Source organism: Salvelinus namaycush, chromosome 33 (genome assembly GCF_016432855.1).
Source record: "Salvelinus namaycush isolate Seneca chromosome 33, SaNama_1.0, whole genome shotgun sequence".
Lineage (NCBI taxonomy): Eukaryota > Metazoa > Chordata > Actinopteri > Salmoniformes > Salmonidae > Salvelinus > Salvelinus namaycush.
The window spans coordinates 22,113,489-22,138,333 of NC_052339.1; the positions used below are offsets into that span (position 1 = coordinate 22,113,489).

At 47.1% G+C, this 24,845-nt stretch overlaps 3 protein-coding genes across 4 annotated transcripts in view; 2 read left to right on the forward strand and 1 right to left on the reverse strand.

Annotated features, from left to right (window-relative positions):
* The first annotated feature begins 278 nt into the window (after positions 1–278).
* naa50 (N-alpha-acetyltransferase 50, NatE catalytic subunit) lies at positions 279–4,920 on the forward strand. 2 transcript variants are annotated; one of them, XM_038973127.1, is made up of 5 exons: positions 279–437; positions 2,357–2,493; positions 2,645–2,764; positions 2,913–2,979; positions 3,238–4,920. In XM_038973127.1, the coding sequence occupies exons 1-5, from the start codon at positions 430–432 to the stop codon at positions 3,413–3,415; spliced, it is 510 nt and encodes a 169-aa protein (XP_038829055.1). In that variant the 5' UTR covers positions 279–429; the 3' UTR covers positions 3,416–4,920. The 2 variants fall into 2 exon arrangements, with proteins under 2 accessions (XP_038829055.1, XP_038829056.1); XM_038973128.1 differs by having other exon boundaries at positions 2,360–2,493.
* A 2,936-nt stretch (positions 4,921–7,856) lies between these two features.
* On the forward strand, positions 7,857–16,409 carry LOC120027702 (basic helix-loop-helix domain-containing protein USF3). The gene is made up of 5 exons (XM_038972691.1): positions 7,857–7,944; positions 8,028–8,110; positions 8,338–8,434; positions 8,616–13,561; positions 14,028–16,409. The coding sequence occupies exons 1-5, from the start codon at positions 7,857–7,859 to the stop codon at positions 15,792–15,794; spliced, it is 6,981 nt and encodes a 2,326-aa protein (XP_038828619.1). The 3' UTR covers positions 15,795–16,409.
* A 235-nt stretch (positions 16,410–16,644) lies between these two features.
* Positions 16,645–24,845, reverse strand: part of LOC120027703 (brother of CDO-like) — a 76,274-nt gene continuing 68,073 nt past the window's right edge. Inside the window, exons 5-15 of the mRNA XM_038972693.1 lie at positions 23,783–24,327; positions 23,370–23,535; positions 23,201–23,269; positions 22,644–22,856; positions 22,197–22,375; positions 21,843–22,065; positions 19,479–19,661; positions 18,838–19,049; positions 18,601–18,689; positions 18,228–18,379; positions 16,645–18,092 (exon numbers count right to left, since the gene is read on the reverse strand). Of these exons, the coding sequence (XP_038828621.1) occupies positions 17,935–18,092; positions 18,228–18,379; positions 18,601–18,689; positions 18,838–19,049; positions 19,479–19,661; positions 21,843–22,065; positions 22,197–22,375; positions 22,644–22,856; positions 23,201–23,269; positions 23,370–23,535; positions 23,783–24,327 (2,189 nt within the window). The 3' untranslated portion in view covers positions 16,645–17,934. The remainder of the gene's footprint in view (positions 18,093–18,227; positions 18,380–18,600; positions 18,690–18,837; positions 19,050–19,478; positions 19,662–21,842; positions 22,066–22,196; positions 22,376–22,643; positions 22,857–23,200; positions 23,270–23,369; positions 23,536–23,782; positions 24,328–24,845) is intronic.

Consider the following 24,845-nt stretch of genomic DNA (forward strand, 5'->3'; position numbering starts at 1 on the left):
TATCAAGTTGCGCCACAAATTATCAGAAATGGAATAATGAAAAACATATGCAAAAATGACATTTAAAAATCTAACAAAGATGTCAAAGGTCAGTCCATACTTCAAGAACAAACAACCCGAAATGTTTCAATATTTCAAACACAAAACTTGGTTTATAATAAAAACAGTAATATTTGTGTCATTTCATCAACCTGACTAATAAAAATAACTGGATTAATAATAATAATGTAGCTACATTAACGTTATGCGCATGCGGGGTCAGAGTTGACAGTCTGCCGTGGAGGAGTGCGGTAGCTAAGCTAACAGCTAGCAACACATGTGGAGGGTACAACGGGAGGCAACCCTAACTCTGTCAAAATTCCCCCAACCGAACCGTAAACTACTCAGAACTTTAGTCACATCGAATTTAAGGAATAACAGTCGTTTACAATGAAAGGGTGAGTAAAGCCATTTAGAGACATGTCTATGTTCTTATCACGAGTAAAGTTTTTTTTCTTGTCTCTTTTTTTTTTCTACAGGCGGGGAGGTGGTTGCAATGCTGCTGCTAGCTAAGCCCTTTGCGCGGTTAGGGGTAAAATAATCTGCCAACGATGGCACTACAGTGATTTTCGTTTCGCTAACCACCGTTTGTCATTGGGTAGCTAGCTAGTTAGCAAATAGCTTCGGCAACCTGCTAAGTGTGGCTAGTAGTGCCTGCATTACCCATCAAATTAACCATGCTTGAACAAAAGTCGGACAAGTTCGTAACCTGCCTGTTAGTTCGTGACGTGTAGCTAATTAGCTAACCTGAAATTCGATGTCCTACTTTGACGCTAACTATAGATAATTAGTACTAGGCTACTTTACGCCACTCTCAACTCCAACCTTGTTCAACTAACTAGCTAGCTACTTTACTTAACTAGTGAACCACGCGGCTAGGTAGCTAACGCTAACTAGCTAACTTACTCATGGAACACATAACTGTCACCCCACCAATGCTCCTTCTATTTGTGATCACACTACCTAACGTTAGCATAATGTTCACGTTTGTCAGCAGTTTATTTGAAGTATGTTTAACTAGTATCACTGGTTTCTGTGAAGCAGGGCAACGTTGATTCGCTAGCTAACTTGGCTAACTAGCTAGCTTATTAGGCAACCTAGCTAAATGATTCAATAACCCAATGATTCAACTGTACGGTTTGGGGCGTAAGCATCAACCATAAAACTAGGTGCTTTGTTCATCTTATGCAATTATCTGCCAATCTTACAAAATATCAGTTCCCTCATTGCTGCTTTGGAAACACTAGGTACATTCTGCATCTCTTACTCATGTAAGTAACACACAGCTAGCTAGTATAAGTGGAATGGTTAGAATTAGGAATTGAATAGGATCTTTATGGTGGAATGACACAATGTAGCAAATGTTTACTACTGTATGTAGCCAACTACTTCGGGCATTTCTAGCTCTATTTTAAAGTGTCAACAGGAAAGGCATCAGTGGATCAAAAAAGACTGGTGTGTAGATTCAATGTTGAAACAATCAAACCACAGTTTTTCAGCTTGATGTTTACTTATATACTTAACAAGTTTTAATAACATGACACCATCTTGTCTGCAAAGTCCAATGGGGTCTCATGACGTGGTGTCTCGGGTTTTTTAATTCGCGGAGCAGATGTCTTAGGTTTGAATATCTGCAATGTTGCATGATCTCTGCTGCCGCTCTATTCTGACTGCTGGTGAACACGTGAGCAGCAGCTGTTGTCGGCCTAGAGGTTTTAACATAAGGAGCCGCCCTATAAATACCTCTGTGCGCTCCCCGGGGAGGTCAATTTGGGGCAAACAGTCAAGACACGAAAACAAACTCTCTCGATCACAGAGATTGACATTTGCATATGCATCTTGACTAATCTTAAATGATCAATGCACACAGGAAAGTGTGTATACATACATAGATTGCTTCTAGTTGCAACTAACATGTCATCCAGCCCGCCATTGAATTTATGTTTTTGCGTTAGGGGGCAGATTTTGTGTCTGGCGTTGTGGTGTATGCGTGTTGGCCTTTTGGGATGAGAGGCGGCAGCTGTCAGTGCATCTGGGCTGGTCCAGATGGCTCACAGTGGCAGAAAACTGGCTTCCCTGTCTGCTCACTAGAAGTGGTCAAAGCACAGACAGGACCATGTCCTCAAGCAAACTGTTAGACATCTCTAAGTTTATCAACATAGTTAATGAGTTGTCTATATAGGCCAGTGTATGGGTACGTACTACGCACCTGTGTAGGATTCACTCTGGATAGGAGCGCCACATTATCTATCTTTGTTGCTTGGAGTCCACCCCCACCTGTGTCCCCAGCTGGTTGACCGTTCTGCTCTTGTTCCAGTAGCCGGATCGAGCTGGGGGATGTTACGCCCCACAACATTAAACAGTTGAAACGCCTCAACCAGGTCATCTTCCCCGTCAGCTACAATGACAAATTCTACAAGGACGTGCTCGAAGTGGGAGAGCTCGCCAAGCTAGGTAAGACGAGACAGGCTTGCCCAACCACATAGTCTTATGTTGTCTGATATTGACGCACTTGTTTTGGTAGTGAACTAATGGTATCATATAAGGAAAAACTGCAGCATGGCACTGATGTAATATGCCTGCCCTCTGATCCCTGTGTTTGCAGCGTACTTCAATGACATTGCGGTGGGGGCAGTGTGCTGCAGAGTGGACCACTCTCAGAACCAGAAGAGACTGTACATCATGACACTGGGCTGCCTAGCGCCCTACCGCAGATTAGGCATAGGTACGGCTCAATCTTTTCTTGGTTTCATACACCAGCAATAGCCATATTTCCTTGTATCCTCTTCCACTGTTTACACAGTATCAGGTCATGATAACCTGTGTGTTGCATATTGTCAAACTCCTAGTCTTCTGTCTTTTATTGTAACCAGGAACGAAGATGCTGAACCATGTGTTAAACATCTGTGAGAAGGATGGCACTTTTGACAACATTTACCTGTAAGTTTATAATCTCAATATTTTTTTATGGCTTTCTCTCCTTGTGTCGATGTGAAAGATCTGGACAAAGAAAATGCCTGGTCTGGGATGTACCAAGATGTACCATCTTACTTAGCTCTCACCAGTCCTATGTTTTCACATCAGTGCATATCAAGGAGGCAACCTTTTGAGATGCACCCTCAGTGTTCAGTTGAAAATGTCACCCACACATCCCTTCATCCCTGACCTCTAATTCACACGCTTCCTTCCTCCTGACAGTCATGTGCAGATCAGCAACGAGTCTGCAATCGACTTCTACCAGAAGTTTGGCTTTGAGATCATTGAGACGAAAAAGAACTACTACAAGAGGATAGAACCGGCAGATGCCCACGTGCTTCAGAAGAGCCTGCGCAGCCCTTGTGCGCCCCCTGGGGGAGAGCTGCAGAAGGCAGAGTAGCCTCTGAAAAGAGCATGGTCGTGCCCCGCCTCCCCAAGAAACAGAACTGTGACAGATGCCCATGGGTCGACACATTCACCACTTTCTTCAAAGGACGTTAAAAAGAGAAAAAACAAATTCAAAGTTTAAAAAACAAAACATGGCTGCATTTTTATTTTGCAACAAAACAAACACATTTTGCATTTTATTTTTACTATTTTTCTTCATTTAGAAATTTGAAAACAAAATAAAGGATTCAGAATCCAAAAGTGCTCAGAAAAGCTGCTGACTTAAGACAGTTTAGCTATGGTGGGGGGTTTCTGTGTTTGCAAATCATACTGTTTGAGTTGTTTTAAATGCGGTTTGTACAACAACAAAAAAACGATAGAACTGAATAGGGAAAATCTTTTACAGTAAGAGACTATCGTTGACAAAGGAAGTCCAACTGGCAACCATGGAGTGATGCTTCTCGTCGTAATGGTGACACGTTTGGAACACTGAACTCATCCCCTTGTCACCTGAGCCCAGGGACTTATGGGAAGAGTTTTTACTGGTGGATGAGACTTACTGTTTCTTCTTCTAGCAATATGCAAAGTGTGAGCCTTGCGCTGTGATGCAATGCCCCCTATTGACGTCAAAGCTCTGATGCCAGTCCAAAGGGGGAAAGGAGCGCCCCACAGAACGGGCATGAGGAAGGATGAACGGTTTCAAGTTGTGGGGAGATTTGAGGGAGTGGATTCCACTCTTTGTTTCTGAATGGTTTTGTTTCTCAACCCATCTATTTAATCCCCCCTTTTAGATCTTTTTCTTTTCAGCTCTTTTTTTTTTATATATATATATTGATGCTGATTGGCTCAGGGCTTCTCCTGGGCTTGCCACAGATGCTGTGAGAGAGTCCAGGAAACCTTCAGAGAGATCAGTGTGTGAGATGGGCAAGGGTGTATGAGATCACAGGAAATAACAGGTTTATTACGATGTTGGTGTTTTTGTCGAAGTACAAAGATGTGACAATGAACAAGACGTCAAGCAGGGGTTGCTTGAGTACTTGGCAGTTCAGGAACAGGAGGCGGGTCTAGGACTAGAGCAGTTCAATTGACTGGCTAAGATGGAGTTCTCTCAGCCTGGGTGAAGTGCATGAGTGAGATTGTTGTGGATGCTTCTGTTTAGATTGGCACTTTATAGTTAGCTGGAGTACTGTCTGGTACTGAGGCTAACCTTTATTGGCCCCTGTAGTAGGAAGTAGGAACCCAGCCAACTAGATCTTTCCACATGTATCCTTTTTGTGCGCTTCACTCATGACCATTGTGGGAAGGTTGCGTGTTGGTTTGGTAGTTTCCTCTGTCTGTAGGGCCCCTTACAACAGAACCTGAAGCCCAGGAGAAACCTGCTCCACTGCATGCTGGGAGAATACTGCCCTCTCCACTGTAGTAAAAGCATGTTTTGTTTTCTCCTTTTGAAAATGATCTTTTCTGGAGCTCTATATTGTAAGACTTTTTAACCTCTAAATAAAATAAATGCTATTTGCATTGTGGGTTCATTATTTCTATTTCATGATGTAGATTCGACTGTAAATGGTAATGTGTCTGTATATCCATTATAGTTTACAATCATACAGTACCTTAAAGTATTCAGATCCCTTGACTTTTACAGCCTTAATCTAAAATGGATTAAATAAAAAATCATCAGCAATCTACACATAATACCCCATAATGACAAAGCGAAAACAGGTTTTTTGAATTTCCTTGTGAATTTAGGAAAAATAAAAAACAGATAAACCTTATTTATTTACCTAAGTATTCAGGCCCTATGCTATGAGACTCGAAATTGAGCTCAGGTGCATCCTGTTTCCATTGATCATCCTTGAGATGTTTCTCCACCTGTGGTAAATTCAATTGATTGGATATGATTTGGAAGGGCACACTCCTGTCTATATACGGTCCCACAGTTGACAGTGCCTATCAACAAAAACCAAGCCATGAGGTCAAAGGAATGTTCTGTAGAGCTGAGAGACAGGATTGTGTCAAGGCACAACATTTTGCAGCATTGAAGGTCCCCAAGAACACAATGTCCTCCATCATTCTTAAATGGAATAAGTTTGGAGCCACCAAGATTCTTCCAAGAGCTGGCAGCCAGGCCAACCTGAGCAATCGGGGGAGAAGGGCCTTGGTAGGTGACCAAGAACCCAATGGTCACTGACAGAGCTCCAGAGTTTCTCTGTGGAGATGGTCATCCTTCTGGAAGGTTCTCCCATCTCTGCAGTGCTTCACCAATCAGGCTTTTATGGTAGAGTGGCCAGATGGAAGCCACTCTTCAGTAAAAGGCACATGACAGCCCGCTTGGAGTTTACAAAAGGCAGCTAAAGGACTGAGACCATGAGAAATAAGATTCTCTGGTCTGATGAAACCAAGATTGAACTCTTTGGCCTGAATGCCAAGCGTCACGTCTGGAGGAAACCTGGCACCATTACCTACGATGAAGCATGGTGATGGCAGCATCAAGCTGTGGGGATGTTTTTCAGCGGTAGGGTAGGGAGACTCGTTAGGATCGAGGGAAAGATGACCGAAGCGAAGTACAGAGCTCCTTGATGAAAACCTGCCCCAGAGTGTTCAGGTTCACCTTCCAACAGGAAAACGACCCTGAGCAAGAGTGGCTTCGGGACAAGCTGCTGAATGTCCTTGAGTGGCCCGGACTTGAACCAGATTTAATATCTCTGGAGAGACCTGAAAATGGCTGTGCAGCAATGCTCCCCATCCAACCTGACAACGCTTGAGAGGCTCTGCAGAGAAGAATGGGAGAAACTCCCTAAATACAGGTGTGCCAAGCTTGTATTGTTATCCCCAAAAGACGCGATGCTCCAATCGCTGCCGAAGGTGCTTCAACAAAGTCCTGAGTGAAGGGTCTGAATACTTATGTAAATGTGATATTTCTGTTTTATTTTTAATAAATTTGCAGACATTTCTTAGTCTGTTTTCGCTTTGTCATTGTGGGGTATTGTCTGTAGCTTGGAGGGGGGAATTTTATCCGTTTTAAAATAAGGCTGTAACGTAACAAAATGTGGAAAAAATCAAGGGGTCTGACTACTTTTCGAAGGGACTTTATATCCGTCATAGTTCACAATGCACGGGCAGAGAACTAGAAGTAGAGGAGACTCAGCATAGAATGTTTATCCCTGAGACGCAATTTGCTCTATAGTAGGAAGTGAAATATATACGAACGACATGGCATAAAAAAATACAATGTCATACCTGACTGTTCAATTTGTGTACAGTATGGATAAATCCTGCTTGATCCGTCAATCATTCAAATCACATTCCTTGACTTCGTCCCAGTACACATTTTGATTGGATCATAGCTCGAATCTCTTGATTCCCGATCGTTCGTCTTAGTTTACTTACGCCCCCTTCTCCTTACCACTTGAATTTGTGTTAGGTTGTGAGTGGAGTTTATTGCCAGAGAGAACCAAAGTTTTGTCAGGAACGAAATCCCATAATGGGGAAACTACAGGTAATTTGCTAGTTTATTATTTTTCCCAACTTTTCCAGGGGGTTTTCTGATTGCATTTTTGTTCAAGTCTAGCTAGCAAGCTTGACATGTACCCAAGCTACTACATAGCTCGCTAGCTAGATCACTAACGTCTGGGTGGCTGTTTGTTTAGCTAGCACAATATAGTTATACCATTTACTGTGAGTGTGAAACTGTGTTTTACGTCATTGTCGCTTAAATTCACTATCAAAATAGGGCTTATCTTCTGCGAAACTACTCCAACACCAGGATAGCAGTGCTAATGAGATAGCTACGTAGTTCTCGGCCCCCTAGCTACTACGTAGCTAACGTTACTTGGAAAGTATAGGTTGAAAATGGGGATGTTAGTGGGTTAACTACAGTTGAATTGTTTTCCAATAGAACGTTATCCATTGCCCCCAATATGTTGAGTTCTAAACATCTTGTCAGAATATTAATTCATTATTTTCAGCTTATGTTAACTGGGAAAACCGATTCACACAGCGTTGGACTAAGCTCATTGTTTACATGAAACTTGGCAATGGTCTGCGTATCTTGTCCCATATTGTTGTGATGAGTAAAGGCAGCACAACATGAGGCTACTTGAATTTGGAAGTTTTGTTGTTGCTCAACAGCCTTGTCAGTTATGATCCGTTATTTATTTGTAATCAATGTTTTTTCTATTGTCTAGTCATACCTCCTCACTCATTGGTCTCTTATGACTGTTTGGGTTGCAGGTCGGCCAGGGAAGGGATTTAATGTTTGGACTGCGAGGGTGGTGACCAGGCAGTACATTAGGCCAGGATGCCAGAGATGACAGAGAACCAGACTCCTGGCCATAAACCACGGTAAGGACAAAACAGGGATCCTTCTGACCAGTGTTACGTCTATGGGAAGGATCCCTTGGTGTATGTATTGTCAGCGCTTTACCACAGAAACACATGCAGTCTTCTACATTGATATGGGTATCGTTTTCAGACACACAACATTAGCTAACCTCTTCGTTTTCTCTTGCAGGAAGAAAAAAAACAAGGAATCTCACAATGCAGGTGAGATGTTGTTTTAGTGTTTTTCTGTAGTTTTTCAGGATTTTGTGGGAATGACTCGCTAAGGTTTTGTTTTTGTCCTTTAGTTGAGAGACAGCGAAAAGAGAAGATCAACGCTGGAATTAACCGTATTGGGGACCTTCTACCCTGTTCCCAGGCACTGAAGCAGGTAGGCCTAACCCATAGTCACACACACACACACACCTTAGTGTGTTTTGGACCAAACCATAGAACTTACAGGCTTGGTTTGCTTTTGAAGGTGTAGTATTTATCCTTTGGTCTGAAGCTATTAGTTGGTCTTGTCTGTGAAGATCCTGTTGTTATAGTGCCATCTGTTTTGACTTGTGTTTGTATACATGTAAATCCCATACTGACATCCTCCCTGTCTGTCTTTAGAGTAAGAACATGATCCTGGACCAGGCCTACCGTTACATAATTGAGCTACAGAAACAAAAGGACGCCATGCTTCTCAAGGGAGGAGACCTAGTACAAGGTGAGATGAGAGTTTGTGTGACATTTACAGGTATGTTTTGACGGTGCAGAAGTATTTAATTCCTTTGAGTGTGTTTTCTTATGTGTTTGCTTGCATTTGACAGTGTTTGTGTGTATGTGTCTGAATGTTTGAGAGTCCTGTGTTGATGACCACTAATCCTTGTTGTCTCCTATCTCTGCAGCTGAGGAGATCCGGCGGCTGCGGCATCAGCTGGACGAGCTGCGGAAGGAGAGCGGCCATTACATTGAGCTGCTAAAAGCCCACGACATCAACTTCCTGGACGACCCCACTGTCCACTGGAAGGGCAAGTTGCGCTGTGCAAAGGTTGCCAAAGTAACGCCCACTCACCAGCTCCCCAAAAGAATTATTGTCTACTCCAATGGGAATGTGATACGCCCAGCAGGAAAGGAACCTAGTCCAGCCTCCGATCAGGGGAAGCAACATGCTGAGGCTGTGATTGTTCAGTCATCTTGTGACATTACAGCAGGGGTAAGGGTGAACAGGGTTCTTAAGCACGTCAGCGTCCCTTCCTCTGCCCCTCCGCTCCTCCCTGGGGCAACCCTTGCCCCTACAGTGTCTATACCTGGCATCAGGCTGGTGGAACAGTGTGTAGCAGAGGCACCTTCAGCCCCAAAACTGCCGCCCTCTGTGTCCTACTTCACCCTCCAGGGTCTCTGCCCTCTCCCGACTGTCACCACCGCCTTGCCACAGCAGCCCCAGCCTGCCACCCCAGTCCCTAGTCTCACCGTCGCAGCCAGTCTGGCCACCCAACTCCCTCTCCAGCCTGTCCCCAGCCTTACAGCCCTTCCCCAGGTTATAACCACCCAGAACACTGCCAGCAGGACTCTGAGTTATACGACTATCCCCAGCAGCTCAACCCTCCTCAGGGCCAGTGCAGCAGGGAGCACACAGACCACCTGGACTACCCTACAGCTGGCTGGGAACACAGTGCAACCTGTCTGCCAGTCTCTCTCCACACAGGAGACTAGCGCCACTGGGCAGCAGGTGTCCGTATGCCCCACAAGCACTAAACCATCAGTTCAACCCATTCATATTCAAATGAGGCCACAGGTACCCATACAGCCCCAGGCACCCATCACTGCCCATATCCAAGCCCAGCCCCCCATACAGAGGACACCCCAGCTACGGCCAGCTATCCTTGCCCAGCACCAGCCTCAGCCAGTCATGGCCCCCAAGCCACAGTGTGCCATCTTCCCTCAGTCAGCCATAATGCCCCAGCCTGCTGTGGTAGCCCACTCAGCTATGATGTCACAACCTCAATCTGCTGTACTACAACAGGCAACAGTCCTCCCCCATCCACAGACTGCCCTGATGAATCAGCCCCAGCCCCACCCCCAGACATCTGTGATGCCCCTCCTCCAGACCATGCAAGTATTGCAAGTAAACCCTGCAGGGACAACGGTTGCTAGGGTAACGGCTCCTCAGAACACTAACAACCCGAATGTTGTCATCCTACAGCAGACCAATCCCTGCTCAGCCCAGTCGGTTGTCAGGGAGGACTTAACCAATCAGACGCCTTGCCAGCACATCGTCATCATCCAGGCCTCCAATCAGCCTCCACCTGCTCCTCCTCAGAACCCTCAGGTTGGCATGGTGCCCACTACAGCACCTGTCATGCCCAATCAGATTGTCGCAACCAGCTGCCCAACTTCCACCACTGGGCAACAGATATTTGGGGGTAAACAGTTGGTCCACATTCTACCCCGTCCTGTCCCTCAAACCCAGGCCCCCCCGGTTCCCCCGACCCCTCAGACCATCACTGTGAACGGCCAGGTGTTTTCCCTGCAGCCCATGAAGACCTCGGATAAGTATGGTTCTCAGGGTGGCCAGAGCAGTCTCCAGCTGATCCAGCCCACCACTGTTGAGGAGCCCACCACCAACGTGGCTCTGCACACCCTGGGAGCCCTCAGCAGTCTCAACCAGAGCATCTCACAGGGCATGCCGCCATGCATCTCCACCCAGAGTAACGTCCAGCTGACCCTTGCCCCACCATCCTACTCTATAGTGCCACAACAGCCATCTTCTGTCACGGTTTCAGCAGCTCCACACAGTTCCCCTGTCAGTCAGATCTCGATCCCCAGTGTGACTCCACCCAGAACAGGTCTGGAGGTGGGTACAGGGAAGGCCTTGCGGAGACAGCCTGGCACAGCTTCAATGCCCAGAGCTAAGAGAGCCACCACCAAGAGGACCAAGTTGGTTAGGAAGAAGGAGCCTAAACAGGGACAGACTACTCGTACTGTCACCATTGCAGCCAAGCCAGTGGCTGTAACAGGGGACCGTCAGGAACAAGAGGCCACTGTGGCTCAGGGAATCCCATCCTCTGCTGCTGGGACAATACAGCCAAAGCCTGGCCCTGTCAGCACCACAGTGAACACATCCTCGGTTAGTAGTATTGAGGCTTCCACACAGAGCAGACCTGTGAGTAGTGTTGGCTCTCCACAGTCCACACCTAAAGATGGTAGTGTCAATGCTGCTACACATAGTGGGCCAACTGTCTCCAGTGCATGCACAACACAGAGTAGAACCTCTGTGGCAAATGCCACTAGTGTCACTCCGTGTACATCAGCAGTCGGTATCAGCTCCACACAGAGTCAACTCATTATCACTAGTGTTGTGAGTCTATCTGCAGTCACCACTATCACGTGTGCAGCAGATACGCCTACAGTCAGTGCTATTGTTTCTTCCCAGAGTAAACAACCTGCTGTCGCCCCTAGTGACAGCTCCACTCACCTTAGACCTATAGTCACACAGAACAGACAGCCTGTCACTACTACTGTCAACACTGTGCAAGCTAGATTAGCTGCCACCAATGGCAGTTCTAGACAGAGCAGATCTATGCTGACCAGTGCCTTTTCCACAGAGACTAGATCCACATCTACGGGTGTGACGTCGTCAGCAGCATGTCGACCCTCAGTCAGCACTGTAAGCTCAATAGAAAGTACACCAATGGTGTCTCTCCAGTCTGCTCAGCTCACCTCATCAATGGGTCAGACCAAGCCAGCTAACAGCCAGGAGTCTCAGCCTACAACCCAGACCCAGTCCCAGCCTGTGGCTTTTCCCTCAGTCCCCTCCACTCCAACCCCCTGCTCCGGTGCACTGTCTTTCTCTTCAACCTCTGCAACAGTCCCCATGACCATGCCATCAGAATACAGGAAGCGGGTCACCTGTAATAGACCCTCGAACCAGCAAATGACCATGCCCACTTCCACCCCCAAACCATCCCATCGTGCTGAGCTGAAAGTGACAGCGGTGTCAGGCAGGGAGAAGGAGCCTCAGGCAGAAGGCCACCCCAGCGCAGCGATGGAGAAAGGGAGTGTGAGGAGTAATGCAGCGCCCTCTAGAAAGGACTCCACTCTCCCACAGCAGGTGTACACACTAGACAACGAGGCCCCGGATCAGCCTCAGGCTCCCAGCAGACAAACTGACTCACCCATGTCTGGTGGAGCAGGTGGCGTAATGGGCTTCTCTGTGGCGTCCATGCTTCCTACTGGCCACAGTGTCAGTTCCTCGCCGAGTCATTTTGGACCGTTTACTTTTACCACAGAGCAGGCTGATATCCTGGCTATGTTGGAGCAGGATAGTCCTGGGAGGAGGGTGGGGGGCTGCACCGTGGACAACCCCACCAGCTCCACAAACAACCCAACGCCTGCATGGGAACCCAACCCCAAGTCCCAGCAAGCCTCCAGCAGCAAAGAGAGGGGGGCTGGACAACAGACGAAGCTCACCAAACAGATGGAGACTCCAGCAGCTAAACCCCCATCACAGGTGTCTGTTAGGGGCCAGGCTGGAGAGGTAGCAGGCAGTGCAGCCAGCGGAGCCAGACATCCACAGAACCTCTCCTACTCCCAGTCCCAAACCCAGAGCCAGGCCCAGTCTGGTACTGCCAGTACCCTCAGTGTCAACAACCTGATCCGGCCCAGCTCCCGTCAGCAGCAGGCCTACCCAGGCTCCCCCAGTCTGTCTGGGCAGCAGGGCTCAGTCCCACCCCCTGCGGGGAACTCAGTCCATGTCTCCCAGCCCTCCACCCCTGGCCTTCCTCCCTGCTCGGGCTCAGTCCAGCTGAACGAGTACACTCCCCTTAAGAGTGCCCAGATGAGGCCCCAGGTGGGGGTGGGTGAGCCACGACACATCAAGGACGTGTCCAAGCGGCCAGCCCAGGACGATGTGATGCTGTCCAGCAGTAACAAGCGACATAAGACCTGCCCATCGGCCTCCAACGTGGGATGCATGGAGGTCAAACCCCTGGACCACAGCCAGATGATGGTACCCCAACTTCCCCCTACCTCCTCATCCATCATGACCAGGATCAACCCTGATGGAGTTGGCACCCTGTTCTCGGGCAACACCTTCATGAGTACGGTGCTTAGACCCACCGAGAGCCACTGTACCCCCCAGCTTCCCGTACAGGAACACAACCAACCAGGTGTGCTCCACCTGCCTCAGGGCCACCCCCAGCATGGTGCACCCCAGCTGGGCCAACACCTCGGGGGGAACCCCTACATGAAGCAGCAGCAGCAGCAACAGGAGCACCAGAGGCACCACCTGTACCAGCTCCAGCACCACCTGACCCAGCCTGACCCTGCACAGCTCCACAGCCTCCACCAGAGGGCGCTGCAGCAGGAGCAGCACGTCCAGAAGAAGCGGGTGCTGGTTGGAGGGGGTCATGGCGGCCCTCCTGTGGGCCTGCAACAGAAACAACACCACCTGGAGAAGACTGGAGTTCAGCAGCATCATCAACAATCACACCAACAACACCAACAACAGTCTCAACAACAGCACCAACAGCAAACACACCAACAGCAGCAGCACCAACAACAGTCACAACATCAACAGTCTCATCAGCAACAGCACCAACAGCAAACACAACAGCAACACCAACAACAAGCCCAGTCACAGCAACATCATCAACAACACCCTCAACAGCAGAGCTCCCACTCCAGACACCAGCACCTCCAGCAGCAACAGATCCAGCAGCAGCAGCAACAACAACAGCAGCAGCAGCACTTTGGGTCGCGGCACCAGGAGAAGAGCTGTGAGGGCCAGCCAGGACCAGCAGGACCCAGAGCTCACCACAGCAGCCACCTGGCCCCGCAGGAACACCTCAAGGTACAGGAACTACTGAGGCGGTCTTGAATGATAGATATAAAATGATAGGATTACATTTACTTTGCCTACGTACTCTTGCTATTCTATGGTAGTATATTGGTGCTATAAATTGTATGCATGATAAAGCATGTTTTTGTATTTCATGTGTTATCTAATTAAGCAATAAAGCCTGAGGGGGTGTGGTATATGGCAAATATACCACGACTAAGGGCTGTTCTTAAGCGGAGTGCCCGGACACAGCCCTTAGCCGTGGTAAATTGGCCATATACCACAAACCCCCAAGGTTCCTTATTGCTATTATAAACTGGTTACCAATGTAATTATTAGAGCAGTAAAAATACATGTTTTGTCATAACCATGGTATACGGTCTGATATACCACAGCTGTCAGCCAATCAGCATTTAGGGCTCAAACCACCCAGTTTATAATATCAAGTCATTTATTCTCTCCTATCCCCTCCCTTCAGTCTGGTCAGGACCACAGTACCATGCAGAGGTTGATGAGCTCTAGGAACCTGGAGCAGCAACTGACTTCCCAGCCCAGCAACCCTGCCTCTCGGCCCTCCGACCTGGGCTGTGCCCCCTCGCGCCAGGAGCGCCACCGGGTCTCCAGCTACTCAGCAGAGGCTCTCATTGGGAAGAGTTCCTCCACTGGTGAGCAACAGCAGCGCATGGGGCTCCATCTCCAGGCCACCCGCGGTACTACACAGGAGCAACCAGACCTACGGGGCTACCTGGACACATCCAGAGTGAAGGGCAACGTCGCACATAACCCTCAGAGCAGGCTGCCCCCAGACCACCCTGGTTCTGCAGACGTCCAGAGGATTTCTGAGTGTCCTCCGTTTAAAACGCTGAGCGGTGCTGGAGGGGGGCATCAACTGGGGGGCTTCGAGGTCCAGGTGTCCCGTGGCGGGGACATGACGCCTAAATCAGGTCCTTCCTCTCAGAGAGGCCCTCAGGGGCAGCAGGGGGGTTTCCGAATGGGACCGGGGCCTCCAGGGGATGGGCGACCCCGTGGTGGGTACAGTGGACCCCATCCTGGGACACAGGGGGTGCATATTGGTGCTCCAGGGCTTCCTCTGGACCAGGAGGGGTGTCAACAGAGCTTCATGCAGAGTCTCCTGGAGCAGACCAACCACCAGAGGGCAGTCCAATGCTGTCCTCCGGTCAGTATGGAGTATGGCTGTGTGCCTGGCAGCTCTGCAGGGGACATGCAGGCTAAAGCATCCAGCCCCAGTGTTCCTTCCACACAGAAGGCCTCAGCTATGAGGCTTGGGGAGGGCAACAAGGGCCACATCCCTCAGGGTAGTGGGAACATGGGTGCCCACCCAGGGGTACGGGCAGGCCTCCCCCACCCCCCTACCCCCCACAGCAGCTCCGAGCCAGGCCGCACCCCTGCCCCCTCCAGACCCCCCACCTCAGTCAGCCAGCGCTCCCGTCACATCACCCAGGAGGCCCAGAGCGGGAAGCTGAGGCCTGGGGAGCGACCACGGTCAGGCAGCCTGAGACCTGGGAATCCCTTTGAGCCTGACGTCCACCTGCTGGGTCGACCACAGTCAGGGAGTGAGGCGCGGCGCAGCAGTATCGTCCGCTTTATGGCAGACAATGCCCAGGTTGCTGGGGACAACAACCTTGTGCCTGACCAACACCTGACCCAGAACTTTGGCTTCCCCTTCATCCCGGAAGGAGGGATGAATCCCCCTCCTCCTATCAACGCCAACTCTACCTTTATCCCTCCTGTCAGCCAGCCCAACTCCTCCCGCCCCTCGGCCCTGCTACCCGTAGAGCCCCAGAACACCTTACCCTCCTTCTACCCCTCCTACCCCTCTGCCGCCCACCCCAGCGACATACCCCTCCAGTACTTCTCCAACCAGATGTTCACCAGCCCCGGCACCGACAAGAGCAGCTCTGCTCCCCTCAACAACCGCTTCGGCTCCATCCTGTCCCCCCCGCGCCCCGTAGGGTTCGCCCAGGCCAGCTTCCCCCTACTCTCAGACATGCCCCCTATGCCCATCAGCAACTCCTCTGGCATTACCCCACACCTGTCCAACTTCAGCCTCACCTCGCTGTTCCCAGAGATCGCCACAGCAATGCAGCCTGATGGTTCTGCCATGCCCATGTCCCCCCTGTTGTCTCTCTCCAACACTTCCTCTGCAGACTCGGGCAAACAGCCCAACCGCCCCGCCCACAACATCAGCCATATCCTGGGGCATGATGGGAGCTCTGCCGTGTAGCTAAGGGGACTTGAGGTGCCAACATGGTAGTCAGGAATGTTCTGTTTCCTTTCCATTTCATTGAGAAATGTGTTCAATTGAATTACGTGGAGAAATGTCATGGCCAATTGAATTGACAGGAGTTCCAACTCTTTTGTGTGGATTGAAACGGTTGTAAGGGCTGCTGATCGGTTCTGTATGTTAGCTGACTTGGTTGGTATCATGTTATTATTCATGGTTAGTGAACCTACTCTCACATTCAACTGTTTTCTACTTTGACTGCCTGTCAGTTCAATTGATACCTTAACATGGCATCGGATGCCCGAGTTACTGAAGTCATAGCATTTCACTGAGCATTCCCCTCCCATACATCTACGATGGGGGAAATAAAGCTTCTAAACCATATGGTTTGCAGATGTGTCCGACGTATCTGCTTCTAACATGCTATGAAGAGTTTTGTACTTTCATTGACTGTGACATTAACATTGCACAACATTCTAAATGTAGTAACTTAAAATCATGGTGGCTGTACAGAACCATTTGTGTAGAGCTATTTTGTAAATATATTTCTTATGACAATTGTTAGTATAATATGTATGTATCTGTAAATAAATAAAGTTGATTTATTAACCTTTATTTATTGTTAAACTTGGTTTGTTTCAGAAACAGGATGTCCTCCAGATATCACTAGTTTAACAGTACTGTATGTGCCTTCAGTTGAGTGAGGGACAAATCAAAGCAAGCTATCTGAAATGGCTGCTTGCAAGAATTTTTGAGATTACACCTGCTTTATTTCAATTCCCTACAAACCGCAAACCATTGAACAGGTTTAAAAATGAAACGCGAAAACAAAGGTGATTTCATTATAAGCTTTATTTACATGCAATAGTGCTCCAGCCGGTGTAACCATGACAACAGCTACACACAAAGATGGATTACAGATTCAGGAACTCCTTCATTTTGATCTCCGATGCCTCACAGGGAAGGCTAATACTGATGCACCAATGTGAGGGAAGGATAATATTGACGCAGCCGTCAAAGATCCCCTCACAAGGCAGTCATTTGGATTAGTGACCAGCAGAAACAGACTGTCATTTCAGTCAGCTTGTGTGTGACTAGGTAACAAAACTTCCAGAATCTTTCCCATTCAGTGATAAAAACAAAAATCAGGCTCCTAAAAATAAATAAACTATACAATATATTTCTTTGTACTCTAAACTACTGAAGGCAGAATGATTTTAAGTTGCATACATTTAATACTTTTGATGAAAAATTCATTTCTGTTAGTTCTATATGAAACGGCGGACACTTGTACCATTATGACAACACTGAACAGAAGAGGGAGTATATACAACACAGGGTCAAAACCGATTGATACATCAGGGGGGTGTATAAAATGCATTTTCATTGAACATATTGAGGTAGTGCCCCCTCAAAAAGCTTGCTCTCTGTTCCTCTACTGAGCAGCACAACCCTGTCCATTGGTCTTTTTGAGTTTTTCTGACATGCGACTATCAGGATCGTATAATAACCAGATGTCTGAGTTGGAAATAAGGGGAACATAGTTCTACAGGGACTTAAAGCAGACTGGTAGTTGTGCTGCTGGTGCCTAGTCAGAGAAACAGTGGCATGCCAGGCAGATGAAACCTTCAACAGAATGTGCCGACTCACTTAAATCAGCACCAGGATTGGAAACACATCTCAGATACTCCCCCTCCTTCCTCAAGGTATGCAGACATGAATATACAATCACATAGCAGGATTACAACATCTCAGATACTCCCCCCCCTTCCTCAAGGTATGCAGACATGAATATACAATCACATAGCAGGATTACAACATCTCAGATACTCCCCCCCCTTCCTCAAGGTATGCAGACATGAATATACAATCACATAGCAGGATTACAACATCTCAGATACTCCCCCTCCTTCCTCAAGGTATGCAGACATGAATATACAATCACATAGCAGGATTACAACATCACAGAAACTCTCCTGTTTTTAGTGACAGGACATACAGATACATGTATTTTTCAATATGAACATATCCTTATATACAGCATAACAAAACAATGTTTATGTACAAAAGCATAAATATATAAATATCTGTGATACAAAAATAAAGACTTTTTTGTTTTATGTTTTTCTGAGAGTGTTTTTCAAGCATCTGTTGAGTCTGACGTCCCTTTTTCTCCCGCTGGTGTTTCACTCTGGAGTGGAAGTGCATCTTGGGATTCTGGCGTTGTAGCTGTTGATGTTGTCGCCGTGGAGTTCTCCTCCAGTGATAGCAGAGGAGAGGGAGAGCAGGGTAGAAGGTCTACACAGACAGAGAGGGGAAGAAGATACATGGTTACTTGACATCTGCAGTGGGAGTACACACATTCATAGCTGAAGTGTGAGGTGAATGCATACCTTTTCCTAACGTTAAAGTTTTGTGAGAACAGACACGTACCTAGATTGATGTCAACCTCCCGTATGATGTCCCCATTGTAAAAATGGGCATTGCCCGTCAGGTCCTGAGTGCTGATTGGCTGTTCAGAGGTGTTGAGGAGCTGGAGGGTGGAGTCATCGGGCAGACAGCAGTCCTCACCGTCTCCAGGCTCACTGAGAGCGAGATGTTTGGGTGAGAATGATTATATATACACATGTAAACCCAACAGGAGGCCTTTTGACTTTTGGTAGGCCGTCATTGTAAATAAGAATTTGTTCTTAACTGATTTCCCTAGTTAAATAAAGGTTAAATAAAATTAAAATAAACAGATGGACTGAAAAACTGTTTGGATGACTAACAAATTGAGGATATGTGAGAACAGTACTGTACCTACCTGTTAGAGTAGTGGTAGACTGGGGCGTGTCCATTTGACATGGTCTGTGCTAGCAACGTGCCACACTCCATATCATACTCCACATCCTCCTGCAATAGGAACAAGAGATATCTGTTAGACTTCTGTTACACATGAAAAAGCTGCCCAAAGCTAATACGCTCCCAACAGAGATTTATTGGGTAGATGCACAAGACATGACCTTGACAAGCTTAACCTCCAAACGTTGATGGAACTCACCTGGCGTAGTCCTGGCAGACGGTGTGTGGGGTAATGATGTTTCCCATTGGGCGTGCACTCTCTGTTAGGGGGGTAGATGGCGTGCGGTGGGGGCAAATGGGGGTCCAGCGGGCAGTGGCCAACCAGAGCCAGGCCCTGCAGAGGCACCATGGTATACTGGCATGAGGAGACAGGGTGCGCCACGGCTGGGAAACACAGGTCTGATGTTTGCTCTGGAGGGGAGAAAACACAATCACTGTTGTTAGATATGGACAAGACTGACACACGACAAGAATGTGGATATGAGGGAAGAATTGAGGGAATTATGAATTACTAGTCAATTAAAAATTGCAGATTGGTCAATTCAGATGGACAACTGTTCATCACAACAATTGTGATGACTAAGGGCTCTACTCAATCTGTATCGCTGAAGAGCCGCTTTATAGCTCAATTGACAATTAAAGGCAATGTTCCCGTGGTCGCGGAGTCCACATTCACGGTAAACGCTGCATATGACGGCTCAATCAGAAATTATCTTTACATTTTAACGCTGATCTTCCGCAATACATTGGCGATACGGATTGAATCCAGCCCAAAATCGTAATTGATCCAACAACTACTACCACTGCCCTCCCATCATCATCATCATCATAACTACTAACTCTGTTTGGCCCAGGCTCTCCACAGGCAGAAGGGGATGAAGGCTACAATGATGAAGACGAGGGCCCCCAGGACCACACCCACTATGAGGTAGGGGAGGTCGCTGGGGCGGGGCACAGGCCCCCCGGGGTGCTCTGGTCTCTGGGACGACGCCTCCGATGGAGAGGGCCGCTGGTTCAGACGAGCTGGGGGGACAGAGGGGTTTGTTTACTTGATATAACAACATGTATTACAGTCAGGCTATCAAATTCATTATATGAAGAATTATACTTTTGTTGTTTATTGGATAGGATAGCAAGAGAGACAAGTTAGAGGAGGCTGGTGGGAGGAGCTGTAGGAGGACGGGCTCATTGTAATGGCTGAAATGGAATTGATGGAACGGAGTCAAATGTGGTTTCCATATGTTTGATACTGTTCCATTTATGTCATTCCAGCCATTACAATGAGCCCGTCCTCCTACAGCTCCTCCCACCAGCCTCCTCTGGAGGAGTGGAATGCATGCGTTTGTCTAGCAATCCAACTAGCTAACTCTGGAACGTAGCTAAACTAGTTAGCCAACATTTGCTAGCTTCTCCTTGTTCTCTAAACCAATATTCTTGTTTTAGCAATGTCTCCAACCAAAACAAATGTTACTACACGCAAAGTATAAATTCGCAAGAAGTACCCCCTTGTACCCCCTTTGTACAAAAGGGGGTACAAGAGATGGCAACATATCTATGATTTAAATTAAATCTGAAATTTATAAAATGCATAATATTTTATGCCAGGACTTTAATATACTGTAGACTACATTTGTTTGGGTAAGGGGAGCAGTATTCATAGGATAAAGCATACAAAAACAGCAGTACTTATAAAAATTGCAACATTAAGTGTTCTAGAAAATACATGTTTACTCTGGAGGCAGTATGTGTGTTCTGGAGGCTTAGACTGCTGGACCACCCTAGCCACGTATGGTGTTTTTTAACAAGCATGCTATAGTGTTCCTCGTCCTCACCTCGACCCCCCCAAAATGCCTGTGATGTGTGGTTGTCCCACCTGGCTGTCTTAAGATGAATGTAAGTCTCTCTGGATAAGAGTGTCTGCTAAATGACTAAAATGTAAATATAAATGTAAGTCTCTCTGCTAAATGACTCAAATGTAAATATAAATGTAAGTCTCTCTGCTAAATGACTCAAATGTAAATATAAATATAAGTCTCTCTGCTAAATGACTCAAATGTTAATATAAATGTAAGTATCTCTGGATAAGAGCGTCTGCTAAATGACTAAAATGTAAATATAAGTCTCTGCTAAATGACTAAAATGTAAATATAAATGTAAGTCTCTCTGCTAAATGACTCAAATGTTAATATAAATGTAAGTATCTCTGGATAAGAGCGTCTGCTAAATGACTAAAATGTAAATATAAGTCTCTGCTAAATGACTAAAATGTAAATATAAATGTAAGTCTCTCTGCTAAATGACTAAAATGTAAATATAAATGTAAGTCTCTCTGCTAAATGACTAAAATGTTAATATAAATGTAAGTCTCTCTGCTAAATGACTAAATGTTAATATAAATGTAAGTCTCTCTGCTAAATGACTAAATGTTAATATAAATGTAAGTCTCTCTGCTAAATGACTAAAATGTTAACATAAATGTAAGTCTCTCTGCTAAATGACTAAAATGTTCATATAAATGTAAGTATCTCTGCTAAATGACTAAATGTTAATATAAATGTAAGTCTCTCTGGATAAGAGCGTCTGCTAAATGACTAAATGTTCATATAAATGTAAGTCTCTGCTAAATGACTAAATGTTAATATAAATGTAAGTCTCTCTGCTAAATGACTAAATGTTAATATAAATGTAAGTATCTCTGGATAAGAGCGTCTGCTAAATGACTAAATGTTCATATAAATGTAAGTCTCTCTGGATAAGAGCGTCTGCTAAATGACTAAATGTTCATATAAATGTAAGTCTCTGCTAAATGACTAAATGTTAATATAAATGTAAGTCTCTCTGCTAAATGACTAAATGTTAATATAAATGTAAGTCTCTCTGGATAAGAGCGTCTGCTAAATGACTAAATGTTCATATAAATGTAAGTCTCTGCTAAATGACTAAATGTTAATATAAATGTAAGTCTCTCTGCTAAATGACTAAATGTTAATATAAATGTAAGTCTCTGCTAAATGACTAAATGTTAATATAAATGTAAGTCTCTCTGCTAAATGACTAAATGTTAATATAAATGTAAGTATCTCTGCTAAATGACTAAATGTTAATATAAATGTAAGTCTCTCTGGATAAGAGCGTCTGCTAAATGACTAAATGTGCATATAAATGTAAGCGTGTGTCACCAAGATGACTATGAGATCTGCTCACCTTTAGTTTCTAAGATAACCACGTTGCCAAACTCGCTCTCTCCCCCCTCGTTGAAGCTCTGCATCTTGATGTCGTAGGCCGTCTCAGGCTGCAGGTCAGTGATAGAGTGCCAGTAACGGTCACCCTCCACCACGTCCTTCTTATAGTCACTGTCGTTGTCACTGTCTGTCGGCCGGTAGAAGATGTAGAAACCGTAGACAGGGGTGTTGTTGACGGCAGTGTACTGTGGAGAGAAATAATATGAACGGTTTAATGTTAGCATAACAACAGTAACAAGAGTTATAGCCATACTTATATCACGATAACACACACACACACACGCGCACACACACACACACACCCTGTTCCACTCACCGTCCATTTGAGGATGATGGTGGTCTCGTTGATGGCTTCATTATAAGTGATGTAGGGTCCGTCTACAGGGCGTTCGTTGGGCCTGCCACCACCCACCACCGTGTAGGCCTTAGAGGGGGCACTGGGGGGGCTGGCGCCAATCACATTTACCGCCAACACACGGAACTTATAGGACATGCCTACAGGGAAACAGAAAGCCAGCGCGGGTTAAACTAACTAAACACCAGTTACACTGCCTCTGTGTTTCTCCATTCACACTAATGGTTACCATCTGGTCACCATGTTGATTACAGTCATTATTTAAATAGCTAGGATTATGATGATGACTGATAGTGTAATGTCCATGATAATGAGAGTCATGCTAATGATGATGACGCCATTTGTCATAATGAGGAATAACATTATGATGGGAACGACGATGATGATGATGATGGTGATGAAGCTTACCTTTCTCCAGGCCAGTGATCTCCACAGACAGTCGTTGGGGGGGGATGTTAGTGACGGCCTCCTCCCACTCCCCTCCTCCCTTCCCCTTCAGCTTCTTAAACTCCACTCTGAACGACTGGATGGGGAAACCACGGTTACCGCGGGGGATCCATGTCACGTACGCAGATGTCTCAGTCGCCATGGAGATGGTGGGCTTATCAGGGGCCTCGGGAGCTGTGGAAAAGTGATCGGGGTTAAACGGACATCAAATCTAATATTGTTCCATATTAAGGCACACAAGGACAGACACTCTCAGAAACACAAAAGCCCAAACATGAACAGACACGAGCAGGTACAGTAACAAACTTACAAAGACTTACTGTGAGCTCATCCTTGAGTGTTAAAAGTGAAAGAGAGATCAAGACAGGTCACGTGTTAGTACAGAGTAGAAAGGTGGGGGGTTAACAGTCAAACAGCTTGATAAGGGCTCTGGCAGGATGTTAGAGATCTGTGTGTCATCTATGTAACAACCACACTGGTTAGTTAGAGTGACAGTAGCTGAGGGGCAGGGGACTTACGAGAGAGGCGAGGTGATGGTACTGGAGGAGTTTTAGGGAGCTCGTTCTGACCTCCTGGACCCCTACGACCTGTTGGCATGGAAAAAACAAGAGTGTTTGCAAAAAGACACAAATACGGTAGTGGGATATATGATAATCATTGTGATGATAGATAGATGAATGGATGTACCTTTGCCTGTCCTGAAGGTCATCATGGCGGGTTGTCCCAGGCCAGCACAGTTCTTAGCAGACATCTCTACCTCGTACAGACTGGCTGGCTGCAGCTTGGCCAGGGTCAGCTTGTGGAGAAACCCAGAGATACTGCTGCTGGTCCACTCACCTGGAGGGTCCTCTATCTGTGTGTGTGTGTGTGTGTGTGTGTGTGTGTGTGTGTGTGTGTGTGTGTGTGTGTGTGTGTGTGTGTGTGTGTGTGTGTGTGTGTGTGAGAGAGAGAGAGAGAGAGAGAGAGAGAGGAGGCATCAGTCAGTGTGTGAGGATGATGTGAGAATGAGTCATGTCTGTAGTTGTAGACAAATATCAATCTACACTGAATGAGTGCAACATTGTGTGTAGAATACGTGTGTGTCCATAACTAGCCTGTACCTTTCTGTACTTGACGATGTACTCCACCACAGGAGAGCCTCCATCGTGGCGAGGTTTCCAGGTCAGATCATAGAAGTCAGCCTTGACGGTCCTGGGCTGGCTGAGGATGACAGGGGCCTCTGCCACAGAGATCTGCCCAGTCAGCTCAGAGCAGTCCTGGGTCAGCACGCTACCCGTGGCCCCAGGCTTCACTGGGACCTGCTCCCGCAGCACCTTGTCTGGGCTCAGTGGACGCAGGATGGAGGGCAGCTTCCCTGACCGAGACGGAACACCAGTTGGGAAGGTGACCAGCCTGGCGGCAGCCTGCGAGCTGCCCACGCCGTTCTCAGCCATGCACTGGTACAGGCCATCGTCCTGCGGGCCCACGTTGATGACACGCAGCACGCGGGCAGACAGGCGGTGGCGTGGTGACGAGGCCAGGGGGCGGGCGTTGTGGAGCCATACCACAGAGGGGGTGGGTTTACCCCTGGCCAGGCAGCTGAAGCGCACACTCTCCCCCCACGACACCTCCTGCTGCTGGAGCTCCATAGTCACCTGGGGAGGCTCTGCAGAGAGAGAATGGAGAGGGAGAGAGAGAGTTAGTCTGTGTGTGTGTCAGTGAGCGAGAACACTGTAAGATAATGTCTAGCATTTAAGCTTGAGTAATGGTTGATTGTGAGTGATGGTTGGTTGTGAGTGATGGCTGGTTGTGTGGGAGTGAGCTTGATTAAGTATGTCTGTATCGGTGTGCGTGCCAGCATGTGTGTTCATGTGTATATGTGTGTGTGGGGCTGTGCCGTGCAGAGACAGGCCAGTCAGTTGATGGTTGGCTGGTCGTGACGAGCCAGAGCTCATTAACGCTACAGCAGCACACACTTTAATTAGGGGCTGCTGCTGAGAGGAGGCCCCACAACTCACTGGAAAAACAGTCATCCATAACCCAGTCCTGCTCAAGTCTTCCACACACACTCTAAAATAACCCTCTATATTATATATATACCAACAGGACTCTGCCAAGCTCACACACACACACACACACACACACACACACACACACACACACACACACACACACACACACACA